This window comes from Salvia splendens, chromosome 2 (assembly GCF_004379255.2).
Source record: "Salvia splendens isolate huo1 chromosome 2, SspV2, whole genome shotgun sequence".
Lineage (NCBI taxonomy): Eukaryota > Viridiplantae > Streptophyta > Magnoliopsida > Lamiales > Lamiaceae > Salvia > Salvia splendens.
In genome coordinates, this window is record NC_056033.1 from 27,724,018 (window position 1) to 27,736,525 (window position 12,508).

Consider the following 12,508-nt stretch of genomic DNA (forward strand, 5'->3'; position numbering starts at 1 on the left):
CCAGCTGGGGTCAGGGGATAAACGGCGGAGGAAGTATTCGCCTTATGTGGACAAGAGAAACATGACAGACAACCCACTTTTCGAGGAAGAAGCTGTGGACGAGCTACAAGATGTTGATGACCTCGAGGATTTGGAGGGTTTGGAGGGTTTGAAGAAGAGCGGCATAAAGTTTACCCCGTTCAAGCTTGAGAGTAATGAGCTTCCGTTGTGGAAGCCGGGTGATGTTTTTAAGCATAGGGATTTCTTCTATGACGTGTTGAGACAGTACGCAATAATGACCAGAAGGCGGGTGCATGTGAAAAGAAATGACGGCGACAAGCTTCGAGCCATTTGTAAAGGGCAAGGGTGTGAGTGGTATGTATACTTGAGGAAGCACGAAATACACAACGGTCATGATTACGTTGTGATGAATATGCAACGCGATCACGCGCACACATGCTCTCAGATGTTGGATTCGAAGTGGCTGACGGCAAAGTGGCTAGGTGACCGTTATATTGAGAAGATCAAAGCCAACCCTCACATTCCACTTGCAGCTATACGACAGTGTGTCGAGGGCATCATCGTGGAGGGCAACATGGAACGGACAGTCTTCGTACCAAGTAACTGGACCGTCTGGCCAATATGTAGTCAACATGCGTGATTTCACATGCTCCTGCAGATTGTGGCAGCTAACCGGAATCCCATGCACGCATGCTATCGCAACAATCAACAAGAATGGCGACGACGTGACATGATTCGTCTCCCGATATTATTTGAAGTCCACAATGATCATGTTGTACGAGAATGTCCTTTACCCCATCAATGGGGTGGACAATTGACCCAAGTCTACTTCTGCTGGTGCGTTGGAGCTGGCGCCCCCGCGGACAAAGCGACAGCGGGGTAGGTCGAAGAAACGGAGACGTGAGGAGCCCCAGATTCGTCTTCATGCGGACGGAGGTAAGTCATTGCGTCGCACCTTCGTGATGAAATGTCGGCGGTGCGGTCAAGAAGGTCATAATAGGAGGACATGCAGCAATGATCCTCGGACAGATGCCCGTTCTCAGGTTGGGGAGACTTCGCAGCACAACGGGTCACGTGAACGTGGTGAGAGTACTTTGCCAGAATCGTCAAATAATTGCCGAGAGGTAATATGCAATAAACATATATTATCTAATTGTACACAGTGCATTCTCGTATGTACTTACTATGCTGTTAAGTGTTGCAGCCTAATGTTTCGAATCCGGGACCAAGCACTCGGACCAGGACTCAGCCTCAGAGATGCGGCCGCCGCGGTGATCAAGATTGACGGGCCTTACTTAATCTTAAAACTTTGTGTTTGTTTGGGATGGGTGAACAATTTACAGTGGCAGTGTTGATATGATGTGTATGGTAACTATGAGTTTCTATATTTTGGTGGCAGTGATGATATGATATGATATGTATGTTATGTATGTTACAGACTATTTTGTAACAAATTACTCTAGTATTTTGGTGGAAATGACATCATGACATATTTTGGTGGTATTTGATAGAGTACTTCATCGGTTTGTATCCATTTTTTTACATAGTATGTGATTTCAATCATAGTTGGGTAACTTCATTCATGATTTCAGGCATAGATTAATACAAAACGTGGTCAATCAATATCATGCATTTGATACAGTACTTCGTCGGTTTGTATTCGTTTGTGTACATGGTTTGTGATTTCGGTCATATTTGAGTAACCTCAGTCGTGATTTCAGTCATAGTTGAGTAACCTCATTCGTGATTTTTAAAACAAAGCGTAATCGTCATAGCTGTGTTATAACAGCAGAAAAATTAATCCATATCAGAAGATTAAAACAAAGCGTAATCGTCAAAGCGTAGTAGTGATTTCAGGCATAGATTAAAGCAAAGCTTTGCAAAGCGTAATCAATCCACATCAGAAGATAACGACGGAGTGAACACGACATAACTGTGTTATAACAGTAGAAAAATTACAATACATAAGAACAAGATTGTGATTTTTAACCGTCGGGGAGTTTTTGCCGTTTTACCAATTGTTAGCGCCAAATCGTCACACTCTTCAGTTTTCATGCCCAGTTGTAACTTCAAGGCTTCAACCTCCACAGTTTTCATGCGCAATTTCTCCTGCAGAACACCTTCAAGTACCGATTTACCTCGAAGTTCATATTCGAATTGGTCTCGCTCAAGTTTCACTCTCTGAAAGTAACTGTCTTGACTTGGGGATAGACTCGCATCAACCCATCGAAAAAACTTGCAATCATCTTCCTGCATAATACTTCCTCATTAATCTTTATGCCAAGAAAATTAATGGAAAAAGGACCAAAATACATGGTTTTAACCTTCCATATTGGGCAGCGATAGTAACGTCTACCCGGGTTAGCAGTCGTCCTAGATGTCACAAGCTCAGCCTCAAGATCGTGATTACATTTCACAATTTCAGGACGAGGCCAATTCCAATTGAAGCTTGAGCCGAAAGATTGAGAAGAAGAAGAAGACATTGCAACACGACCTGAATTCAATTTGACAATACAAAATTCAAATCAGCAATGCAAGAATTCAACACGCTCTGAATTCAATTTCGCCGAAAAGATAGCACATAGCACAAAAACTAAAATTTCCGCCCAACTGTAAACTTCAACCAAGAATAGCAAAATTTTCCACATGCCCCGACTGTAACCTTACAACCATTAAATTCGACCAAGAATTGCAAATTAGTTTTTCAGATGCTAACCCTACAACAAAAAAATCAACCACCAATTGCAAAATAAAATTCCAGCTGAAATCGCCTAAACCCTTGTGGAAACCAAAAATTCCGCGAAATCCAGATGAAAACCACTAATTTCCAGATGCCGAACCAGATGCCGAACAAAATATAATCGCGTATTATGTTAGAGAGGGAAATATGAAAGACAAAAATGAAACAGATAGGGAGGGAAAGAAGAAAGAAAATAGGAGAATGGAATTATGAAGACTATACTGTTTAACAAGACAGCCCCTGCACATGCAGACTATGTGCAGGCATAGGGAGTAGGTGTAGTACGTAAAAGGTCTAAACTGCCCTTCAGCCCATTTGGGCATTTTCGTCTGAAAATGGCAAAATATACACGATTTGTGATTACATATTTTGTTAGATACCTCTGGTGGGATTTTTAAAAGTTAGGGGCCTCTGCTGTTACACAGCGAAAAGTTAGGGCCTTTTGGTGCAGTTCACTCTAAATGGAAACACATTTATCTTTACTTTATTCTCTCTCTCTTATTTTACTCTCTCCACTTAACACATAAAATAGAACTACATAAAACTCCGTGCCGCTCAAGGAAGGGGTCATCTTCCTTGGGACGGAGGAAGTGCTATAACTTTTTGTTGCAAATAACCCCTACATGATAATAGGAGTCTCGTATCTTTTTAGTACGGGTTTTAAGAAATACTAAAAAAGTAGATGAAAAAAATTAGTGGAATATATGCCTCACTTATATATATATTAATTTTAAATGATATATGAGTGGAATAAGTTAGTGGAATGTGAAACTTCTTTATTTATAATAATTATGAACCAGGACTCCTATTTGTGGACAAACCTAAATAGAAAAACTGTACACATATCTGCGGATGAAAAGAGAAGATTAAATGCAAAACAAAAAGATTGTAGTAGATTAAAATCAGATTTTCAATAATAGACTGCTCTATGTGGATATGGGTTTTATAGTACTCCCTCGTCTATCAAATGTTGTCCATATTTGACATTTTAACCGTCCATAAAAAATTATCCATTTTTTTTTATTTTGGTAGGTGGACTACTTCATTTTTTATAACACATTACACTCACATTTTAGTAACTTATTCAATTCTCTTTATTTAAAAATATGAATAATTAATTTTCCAATTAACCAGGCAAACTAACCACCCACAGTACTCGTGTTTGCATCTGCATAGGGTTAATTTGGTCAATTGGGTATACTGCTATTCTAATTTTCAAAGTATTATTGAGATAGAAAATAAACCATGCTGATTGCTATTATTATTCCACTCCTTTCCATCTCTCTCTAATCTCCAATTCTCAATATTCATCTCTGCAGATTTTCTTCGCTCCTCCTGCACCATATTAAGGTACTCTCCATTCCCTCAATATTCATCCCTGAATCCTTGTTTTTTTCTTTGTACGCTACTCGTGATTATTAGGTCTCAGATCCTTCGCTCTACTGTATTATCGCATTCAATTTTGTTTCCCTAATTTGCTTTTACTGGATTCACGTTGGTGCATTTGTGGCCGAGATTGTTGGAGAATCCCCAGGATATTTCGTTTTTTGCTGATTAGATTTACGTTGAGGGTTGCGCTTAAACTGATGGTGGATCTCAACTCGATTTAGTCTGGAATCACTCGATTTTTACAGTTAGATTGTGTCTTATTAGATGTTGATTGGTAGACGAATCGATTGGCATTTTCTCTCTGAATTTGAATGCTGTAGAACCGGAGGAAAGGTCAATTTTATGTTTATCAAATAGAGATTGATAACAAAAATTACTGAGTGCTGTGTTGCAATCATATGTTTATGTATTATGTTTTTTTTTTCACTTTTGTAGCATTTATGAATGATATTAATAACAGGTTTTCTGTGTTCAATTCATTATAATTCTTCTATTTGGATGTTTCGGATAATCGAATTACACATAGAGCTTCTGAACATAGGCTTCCTTCACTACTTGGGAAATATTCAATTGCTTGTGTGGATAAAAGAGCTAAGGATGTGTGAATTTATAAAGAATCACGATTGATTCGTCCAAGTGTCATTAATTAGGGTAATGTACAATGCTTCTACGAGCTAAAGAGTTGGTTTGATGTTTCAGGTGTCGAGAAAGAACAGGCAGTGATAAAACAAGGTGTTGATACATAGGTACATCTTTTTTGACATTTCGAAGTTATAAAGCTGTAATTGTGTACATCTGATCTGGCATACTTCTTGTTTGATGTTTAAAGCGTACTCCATTTGTATCTCTTTCAGCTGTAAAAGTTGACAGGATGTCCGGACAGACTCAGCGCTTGAATGTTGTTCCAACTGTGACAATGCTTGGGGTAATGAAAGCTCGGCTGATTGGGGCCACGAGAGGCCATGCATTGCTCAAGAAGAAAAGTGATGCTCTGACTGTTCAATTCCGGCAGATCCTCAAGAAAATCGTTTCCACAAAGGAATCGATGGGGGATGTCATGAAAACTTCCTCATTTGCGCTTACAGAAGCCAAATATGTTGCTGGTGATAACATCAAGCACTCTATTCGCGAAAATGTGAAAACTGCAACACTCAAGGTTAGATCACATCAGGAAAATATTGCTGGTGTGAAGCTTCCTAAATTTGAATACTTCACGGATGGAGAGATTAAGAATGACTTGACTGGTCTGGCGAGAGGAGGGCAACAGGTCCAAGCATGCCGCGCAGCATATGTGAAATCTATTGAGCTGCTCGTCGAACTTGCTAGTCTCCAGACATCATTCTTGACCCTAGATGAGGCAATCAAGACCACAAACCGCAGGGTCAATGCGCTGGAGAATGTCGTGAAGCCACGCATAGAAAACACGATAAGTTACATCAAAGGAGAGTTGGACGAACTGGAGAGGGAGGATTTCTTTAGGCTGAAAAAGATTCAAGGTTACAAGAGGAGAGAGGTTGAGAAGCAGCGTGAATTGGCTAAGGAGTATGCTGACGAGAAGCTTGCTGAAGAAATGTCGTTGCAGAAAGGTATCTCTTTTGTTTCTGCCCTTGACCTGCTATCCCAGTCCAACATCGATGAGGACATAATCTTTTAAAATGCTTTTTAGTTTGATTTTGTTCAATTATGTTGTGATCTTGCATGATTTCCGTCTTATTTACTTATTATTTGGCGAAGAGGTCATTTTTCCGAATAAGAGCCTTGTGTATGTTTTGTATTTATTGGTTGACATCGTCGACTTTTGTTGGCAAGAACATCTGCTCATCTATCTTTGCTCAACTCTTGCTTTTGATGATGCAAGGTAAGAATCTATTCATCCATAGATTCTAAAGTTGTTAAAGTTTTTATATTGTATCTTTTTTCTGCGTATGTCATGTTCAATAGTTGATAGTTAAGTAACGAGGCATCGTTAGGTCACGAAATGAAATCGGTATATTGACTCCAATTTTCATATTTATACTATTTGTGTTTTTCCAACTACAATTTAAAGAATAAGCTAACATGCAATGACAACTCTACTGCTTGGTAAATGCTAGTAGTAAATTTATGACGACAACATGATCTCGGACTTTAGACCTTTGGCCTGGATAATCACTCTGCCACTTGATCAGCACACATTGTACAATGCGTGAACGAGCGAGTACAGAAGTGAATATGATTTTTTTCATACAACCAACGGCAATCACCTAGTGGCCGACCATAGACTAAGCAAGTGCCCCCGGGCAACAAGAAGAGGACACCCATCATCTAACAACCATGGAAAGATGAACTTCTGTGTCTCTGGAAAGGTAGATGAGTTCGTGTTTTGGCCCATTGTAGCGCTTCAAGTTTCGGTTCTCGGACGAGCTTTCCATGCCGATAGAAACTTTCAATACCAAGTGTTTCACTCTGTGTGTCCTAAAGAAGGGAGCAACGAATTTGAATTTCCTTATCTCATCGGATCCTCCAAACTCATTCAAATCAAGAAAGACAAACTGAGTTGATCTTTCACCAACAGAAATTGCAAGCCACAATTTGATTTCACTAGAAATGTTGTGTAATGTGATCTCAAATGGAATACCAACAGGTAAACCTGGAACAAAAGGGAGAGGTTTTCGGAAATCATTACCGCAAACATCCACCTCCGCATCAAGGTGCTTCAGCTCTCCAGATAGCATTATATGCTGCAGTGAGAAAAGGTTAAGTGAATTCAGAAGCAAGTATGGCATGTCCACGGCTTTGTCCTCCGAGTTACCAATTTCACGCGATACATTTTGGAGGTCAGTTACAAACCGTGAAATTTCAAATGAACCTTCTTTATAAAGATATTCAATGCTACAAAGCACAAAATCCAGTTTCCTCATATATTCCTCAAAATGGCAGGTATCTCCGCAAGCCAGTCTAATTGCATAGGTCACCAACATTAGCTCTAGAATATGTAACTCTTCGTTTCTGGTCATTCCAACGTACCTGTAAAGCATTTCTGTGAGTCCCCTTTCCATTTTACCCAACAGGTACTCCAACGCTCCCATCCCTTTCAACTGGAGATTTGTCATAGATAAAGAATATGCCCAAGCATTTCCAAGCAATTTTATTGCGTGTATGTAGTTCATAGCAAAAACTATGACACCTTCAGGTCGGTGTGAGTCACGAGTGAAAAGTTTAGTCTCCTCTTTCAAACTCCTGCACATCCGAACCAGTATAATTATTACTGTGCATACATGAAGGATAACATTAGTTGAGAAACGAAGGATGCAGACAGATTAGGTAGCCCAGTGCTGGAAAATTGAGAAATGAACACAAATCATAAAATGTTAAAAGAAAAGGACAAACATATGAGACGACGTGTTTAGGAGAGCCGAGAACATGCTGAAGAAGAGAGATTCTGTAAGAGAAAAATCTTGTAACTGGCTAGTCCTTAGTGATAGGTCTCAGCACTGTAAGAATGACTAAATTACAAAAAACAAAAGCACTTTTCTCAAGCTTGTGAGGCTCTAGGACTAAAACCAGAATGCAAATTTCAGCTTTAAGTGCAATAGTAATTACCTCAATGTTCGAGCTACTTCATTCATGCATCCGAGTTGAATCAGTGGCCACAAATCAACAATTTTTTGGAAGATAGTTTTCACACAGCTCACAGATTTAACATGTGACTCAAGGGGACTTGTGAATTCGCTAGGTCCATGTGTTTTGGAAGGAGATGAAACTTCATTACTCTTTTCATGTAAGTGAATACGATTGTACTTTAAACCAAAATCCAGTAACCCTCCCTCAATATTTTCAGAAGTTGATGTGAAAGTGAATCTGCTGCATTGAGATAGATAACTTAAAAGGGTGTTCTCATCCACAACATCAACAAGACCATGGCATATTCTACCCAAGAGTGTAACTGCATAAGAAAATATTTGTGGAGGGACACTGCTGGTTTTCCGTTCAAGTGAAACAGGAGCTGAGATGGCCAGCACAAACAATCCAGCTGATTTCACTTTGTTAAATCCCAACTTGCCATCTAAAGAAGGCTCCAACTGAAATTTTATTCATACCAAGGAAATGAATTAGAGCAAGCACTAAGTGTGCAGAACATATGTATAAAGTTTGGCAATAGCATTGAAGGGAAAAATCAACTTAGAAACATCAGACGTATACTTACTTCTTGCGAAACCTCTTGAATGATCTTGATGACGAATTTTCTGTGCGAACAACCAATCCTATACAAAGCATAAAAAGTATCGGCTTCATCCTGAAAAAATTGGATAGACTAAGTTTTTTTAAGAGTAAAAGGGGAAAATGCAAGGTTTGGAAACAACCCAACCTGTGGATAGAGTTCCAAGTTCTTTATAAGATTCTCAATGCAAGATCGAAACATTGCCAACTTCTGTAACTTCATAAACTGGAGAGTCTTCCTCATCGCAGATCTTATCAAGGCATCATTATCAATTAAAATGCTAAAGAACTGCAATGAACAAACAGATTAATGTGATACTAAATCCATCAGACAATATATTTCAACTTGACTGCTGTAGATATAAATAGTGAAGAGATAGTAAAGGATAAGGGAAACAGCAATGAGTTTTTGAAATATTCAACAGTATAAGTAGGCCTATGTAATGGTTTTAAACACCATTAGGGTTGCAACCTATATACAAACTTCATATTGAACATATTGGTTGAGTTTCCATGTGAGAACACTGTGTATTGTAAGTCAGGTCAAGAATTTACCATGTCAAGGTGATACTCTGCTACTTTTAGATGGCCGTGGCTAGCCATACAATGCAGAGTCTCCAAAGCTTGTAAGCGTACCACCACTGAGGCATCACTCAGCATACACACCAATATGTCTACAGTCCCACAAGCAAATTCAGCAGATGGGACCATCAGAGTTTGCAAAGCACGGCAAGCAGATCTTCTGACCTTAAGTAAAAATAGAAGATGAAATAGAGAAACAACCATGAACTATTTTTTCAAAAAGTTATACGAAGATAATGGAACTTCAAAAAAGGCAATCAGAATGAGAGGCATCTACAACCAATGGTGAAAGCAACAATACAGTACCTGAAAAAAATCATCCCCCAATCCATGAAGAAAAGCAAATGCAGCAGCAGTTGCTGGAATGTTAGATAATTTCTCAGTGTACTGGCCTGGGTAAATTTTTTCTTTGGTTGACAGCAACGGTTTCTTAGATAAGGTTTGAAGCAAGATATTCTCTGAAACAGTTGGAATCTTTCCAAGTGCATCAAAAGCAGAAACCCTTATCTCAACATCCATGTCCCTTACCATCACGCAAAGCTGGAAGCATATAAGCAACAAGAAATACCAGACTAAGAAAAGTAATATAACAGCGACTATATAAACAAAATAACTTAACCAAAACCAGCAGAAACTTCTATCATGATAGTCCTACAAAATCTGGACTTTACAGACATTGGATGTTCAGGAATTGGTGGGGCTCCAATAAGAGTAATGAACATTAAAAAATAAAAAGATTGTAGTAGTTGGAGTTAATGCAAACTTGTTAATGTATTACTTCCTAGTTCCTAAGATATCTAAAACCAGTTATAAAGGAATGCATCTATAAGCATAAGCCAAGCAGCGGAATGGTTCCGTCATGTGCTATAGCGTATGGCTAGGACTGTTTTAACTCTACGGACCCCGTGTGTACATGCGGAACCATTACATAGCATGAAAAATCTGCGAATTAGAGAAGAGAGGAACATATCAAACCTGTAAAAATAAGGCATCAGACAAATCTCTTTTATATTCATCTGGATTGGATGCAACATTCAACTGCCCCCATTCACTGACCTGGAACCGAAGGGTGCACGATATATTAGACGTTTCAAAGGTTAACTAAAGATCATCTAAACAAAAGTATGATCAACAATAAACAAATGCAAAGAAAGCAAACAATTCCAATAGTAAAGACAGAAATTCAAAATTGAAAGACCAGCAATATTGGAATTGAACTAAGCACGGTCTTCCATTGAACAATTTCAACTAAATCGAAGCAGCATTAAACACAATACCGCGCTCACAGCCGCCCGCCGCACTGAGATGTCCGCATCAAACAGAAGCTCTGCAGCACGAAAGTAGCAACCACCAACCAAACTCCGATCCTCCACCACAACACCGTCATTCAAAATCATCACCAGCCCATCCAAAGCAGCTTCCCTTATATAGGGAAACGGATCCATAGTAAACCCTAGGAGAATCGTCAGCAACACCGAAGGCCTCACGCGAAATATACTCACATTCCTCAGCAGCCATTTCCTAATTTTCCCGCACTCATAGAAACAGAGGGTGAGAAACAACGACTCGTCGGAGAAGAGGTCGAGTGCGGCGGAATCGGCGGGGTCGAGAAGCGAAAGAGCGTGCGACAGGGCGGGAATTGTAATTGAGGGGAGAAGGATGAAGTACTTGACGGCGGCGACGACTTCGCGGCGTAGGCGGGGGTGGTGGTCGGATAGAGCGGAGAGGAGTGAGAGAATTTGTTGGTGGTTGGAATTAGGGCTTTGGAGATGGGAAATTAGGGTTTCTGCAGTGGTAGTAAGAGTCGAATCGGATGTGCAGGGATTGCTGATGAGAGAGACGAAGGCGTTTAACGATTTCGGAAATTGATTATGGTTCCTGCCGGCGGCAGCGGCGGCGAGGAGGCGTTGCTCCATCGTTCGCGGCGGACGTTGATGAGAGAGTCTTCGCAATTTTAAATTTGTGCCCAATTCAATTGAGTTGGTGAAGAGGGAAATTATCCAATCATTCATTTCCTTTAATACGCTGACGTGGCAGTCAGTTTAACACATTTTGAGCATCAGCAATGGCGCGGAATTCTCGATGGAATTCCCCGCGAAGTTTTCAAAAACACCTCGTGCCACGTCATACGGACTTTCCACTGCACTGCCACGTCATAAGGAATTCTCACTGCACAGTGGCGGACATCCCCAAGGACTTCTCACAATTAATAATATTCACAAATTCACAAATTAAACAATTTCCGGAAGTAAGAAATTTACGGAATTAAATAGTCGACACGAATACGGAGAAAATGCAACCACTTTATTTAAAAAAAACCTACTTCATTATAAAAAATACATAATTACTAAAAAAATTACATTATTAAAATAAAAACCGACTTCTCACTCCTCGGATTCCCCGTCGTCGTCCCCGCCGCCCTCGCCACCACCCCCAAATCGCGCCACATACTATTGATGAGGGGTTTAAGCGGCCGCTTGTAATGGGGTCGGTCGATTGGCGTCATTCAACCATTGCACGTAACAAGGTTTCATGTGCCGCGATGCGGGCGAATGAGGGGTTTTCGGGATCGTTTTGGGCGGGTGCTGCCGATTGGGCCTCGGCGGATCCGCTGGTGCTTCCCCTCGCCATCCGCGACGCGGACTTTTGCCCAACCGGGCGACGGCGGTGGGCCGACGATGTGGGTGTCGGGAACTCTGCCTCGGCAGGTGGGAGTTCCGCGGAACCGGCACTACTACTGTACTCTCCGGAGTCGCTGATCTTCGTCCGCTTCGGCCAGCCAGATTCAACATCCGCAGTGAACTTGGCCGAAGACTGCACCACAAGAAACACCACCCAATATTTGAATTCCCCGAAGCCCAACTGAGTGTCGGGGAACTGCTGATGAGACAGGAGCTTCACATCCTCGGCAGACATGCCGCTGGTTGCCGAGCGGAGGTTGTTTGTGTAAATGTCGGCAAATCAGCTGAGCTGCCTCTTCAACCAATCTCACTGTTTCCGGCATTGCTCTCCGTTGTGAGGCTTCCCCCTGGCGGTTTGACCTGGAGGTAGCTTTGGCTAATGCGCCACCACATCCGGTCGATGTGCTGGTTCGCCCCGACGTAAGGATCCTCCACTACACTAATCCACTCCTTAGCCAGCGCGACGCACTCGTCCATGATCCAGACGGTCCTCCTGTTCCCGCTGGATCCCTCCCCCACTTCAGCGGCCCCCTCCTCACCACCGTACATAGGGACGCCCCGTCCCCTGCCCCTCCTTCGCCCTGTCCTCCCCCTCCTCACTGTCGCCGGTGGTGCGTCGGTAGGAGAATCCCGGATCGGAGAAAACCCCAACTCCTCGAGCGAGAACGTGTCATTGCCAGTGAACTGAGTCTCGAGAGGAGAACTCGTCGGGTTGTCCGTCGACAGTAAATCCATATAGGGCCGATAGACGTTGTCCACCGGCGATTGGGGGACCCCCTGCCTACTCCCCCCGCAGAGACATGCGATCCCTGCATCATCCCGGGCATCATCATCCCCGACATTTGGGGCATTATTCCGGGCATCATTCCCGACATTCCAGGCATCATCCCCGACATTTCGGCACTCACCCCGGGCA

At 41.7% G+C, this 12,508-nt stretch overlaps 2 protein-coding genes across 3 annotated transcripts; one reads left to right on the plus strand and one right to left on the minus strand.

The window, feature by feature from the left end:
- The first annotated feature begins 3,973 nt into the window (after positions 1 to 3,973).
- LOC121792088 (V-type proton ATPase subunit D-like) lies at positions 3,974 to 6,026 on the plus strand. The gene is made up of 3 exons (XM_042189890.1): positions 3,974 to 4,090; positions 4,829 to 4,875; positions 4,984 to 6,026. Exon 3 carries the CDS (start codon positions 5,001 to 5,003, stop codon positions 5,781 to 5,783), a length of 783 nt encoding a protein of 260 aa, XP_042045824.1. The 5' UTR covers positions 3,974 to 4,090; positions 4,829 to 4,875; positions 4,984 to 5,000; the 3' UTR covers positions 5,784 to 6,026.
- Positions 6,027 to 6,108: 82 nt separating this feature from the next.
- Positions 6,109 to 10,881, minus strand: LOC121792087 (protein SIEL-like). 2 transcript variants are annotated; one of them, XM_042189888.1, is made up of 9 exons: positions 10,189 to 10,881; positions 9,887 to 9,967; positions 9,218 to 9,451; positions 8,885 to 9,076; positions 8,478 to 8,618; positions 8,316 to 8,405; positions 7,712 to 8,190; positions 6,795 to 7,348; positions 6,455 to 6,583 (listed from the first exon to the last, which is right to left on the minus strand). In XM_042189888.1, exons 1-9 carry the CDS (start codon positions 10,825 to 10,827, stop codon positions 6,570 to 6,572), a joined length of 2,424 nt encoding a protein of 807 aa, XP_042045822.1. In that variant the 5' UTR covers positions 10,828 to 10,881; the 3' UTR covers positions 6,455 to 6,569. The 2 variants fall into 2 exon arrangements, with proteins under 2 accessions (XP_042045821.1, XP_042045822.1); XM_042189887.1 differs by having other exon boundaries at positions 6,109 to 7,348.
- Positions 10,882 to 12,508: the final 1,627 nt, after the last annotated feature.

Excerpts from the sequence above, each read along its gene's own strand:
- LOC121792088 (XM_042189890.1), top strand. The coding sequence starts at position 5,001 with ATGTCCGGACAGACTCAGCGCTTGAATGTTGTTCCAACTGTGACAATG.
- LOC121792087 (XM_042189887.1), bottom strand. The coding sequence starts at position 10,827 with ATGGAGCAACGCCTCCTCGCCGCCGCTGCCGCCGGCAGGAACCATAAT. Across the intron at positions 9,968-10,188 it reads GGCGGGCGGCTGTGAGCGCG|GTCAGTGAATGGGGGCAGTT; the intron begins GTATTGTGTTTA and ends CTTCGGTTCCAG. Across the intron at positions 9,077-9,217 it reads TGGGGGATGATTTTTTTCAG|GTCAGAAGATCTGCTTGCCG; the intron begins GTACTGTATTGT and ends TTTTTACTTAAG.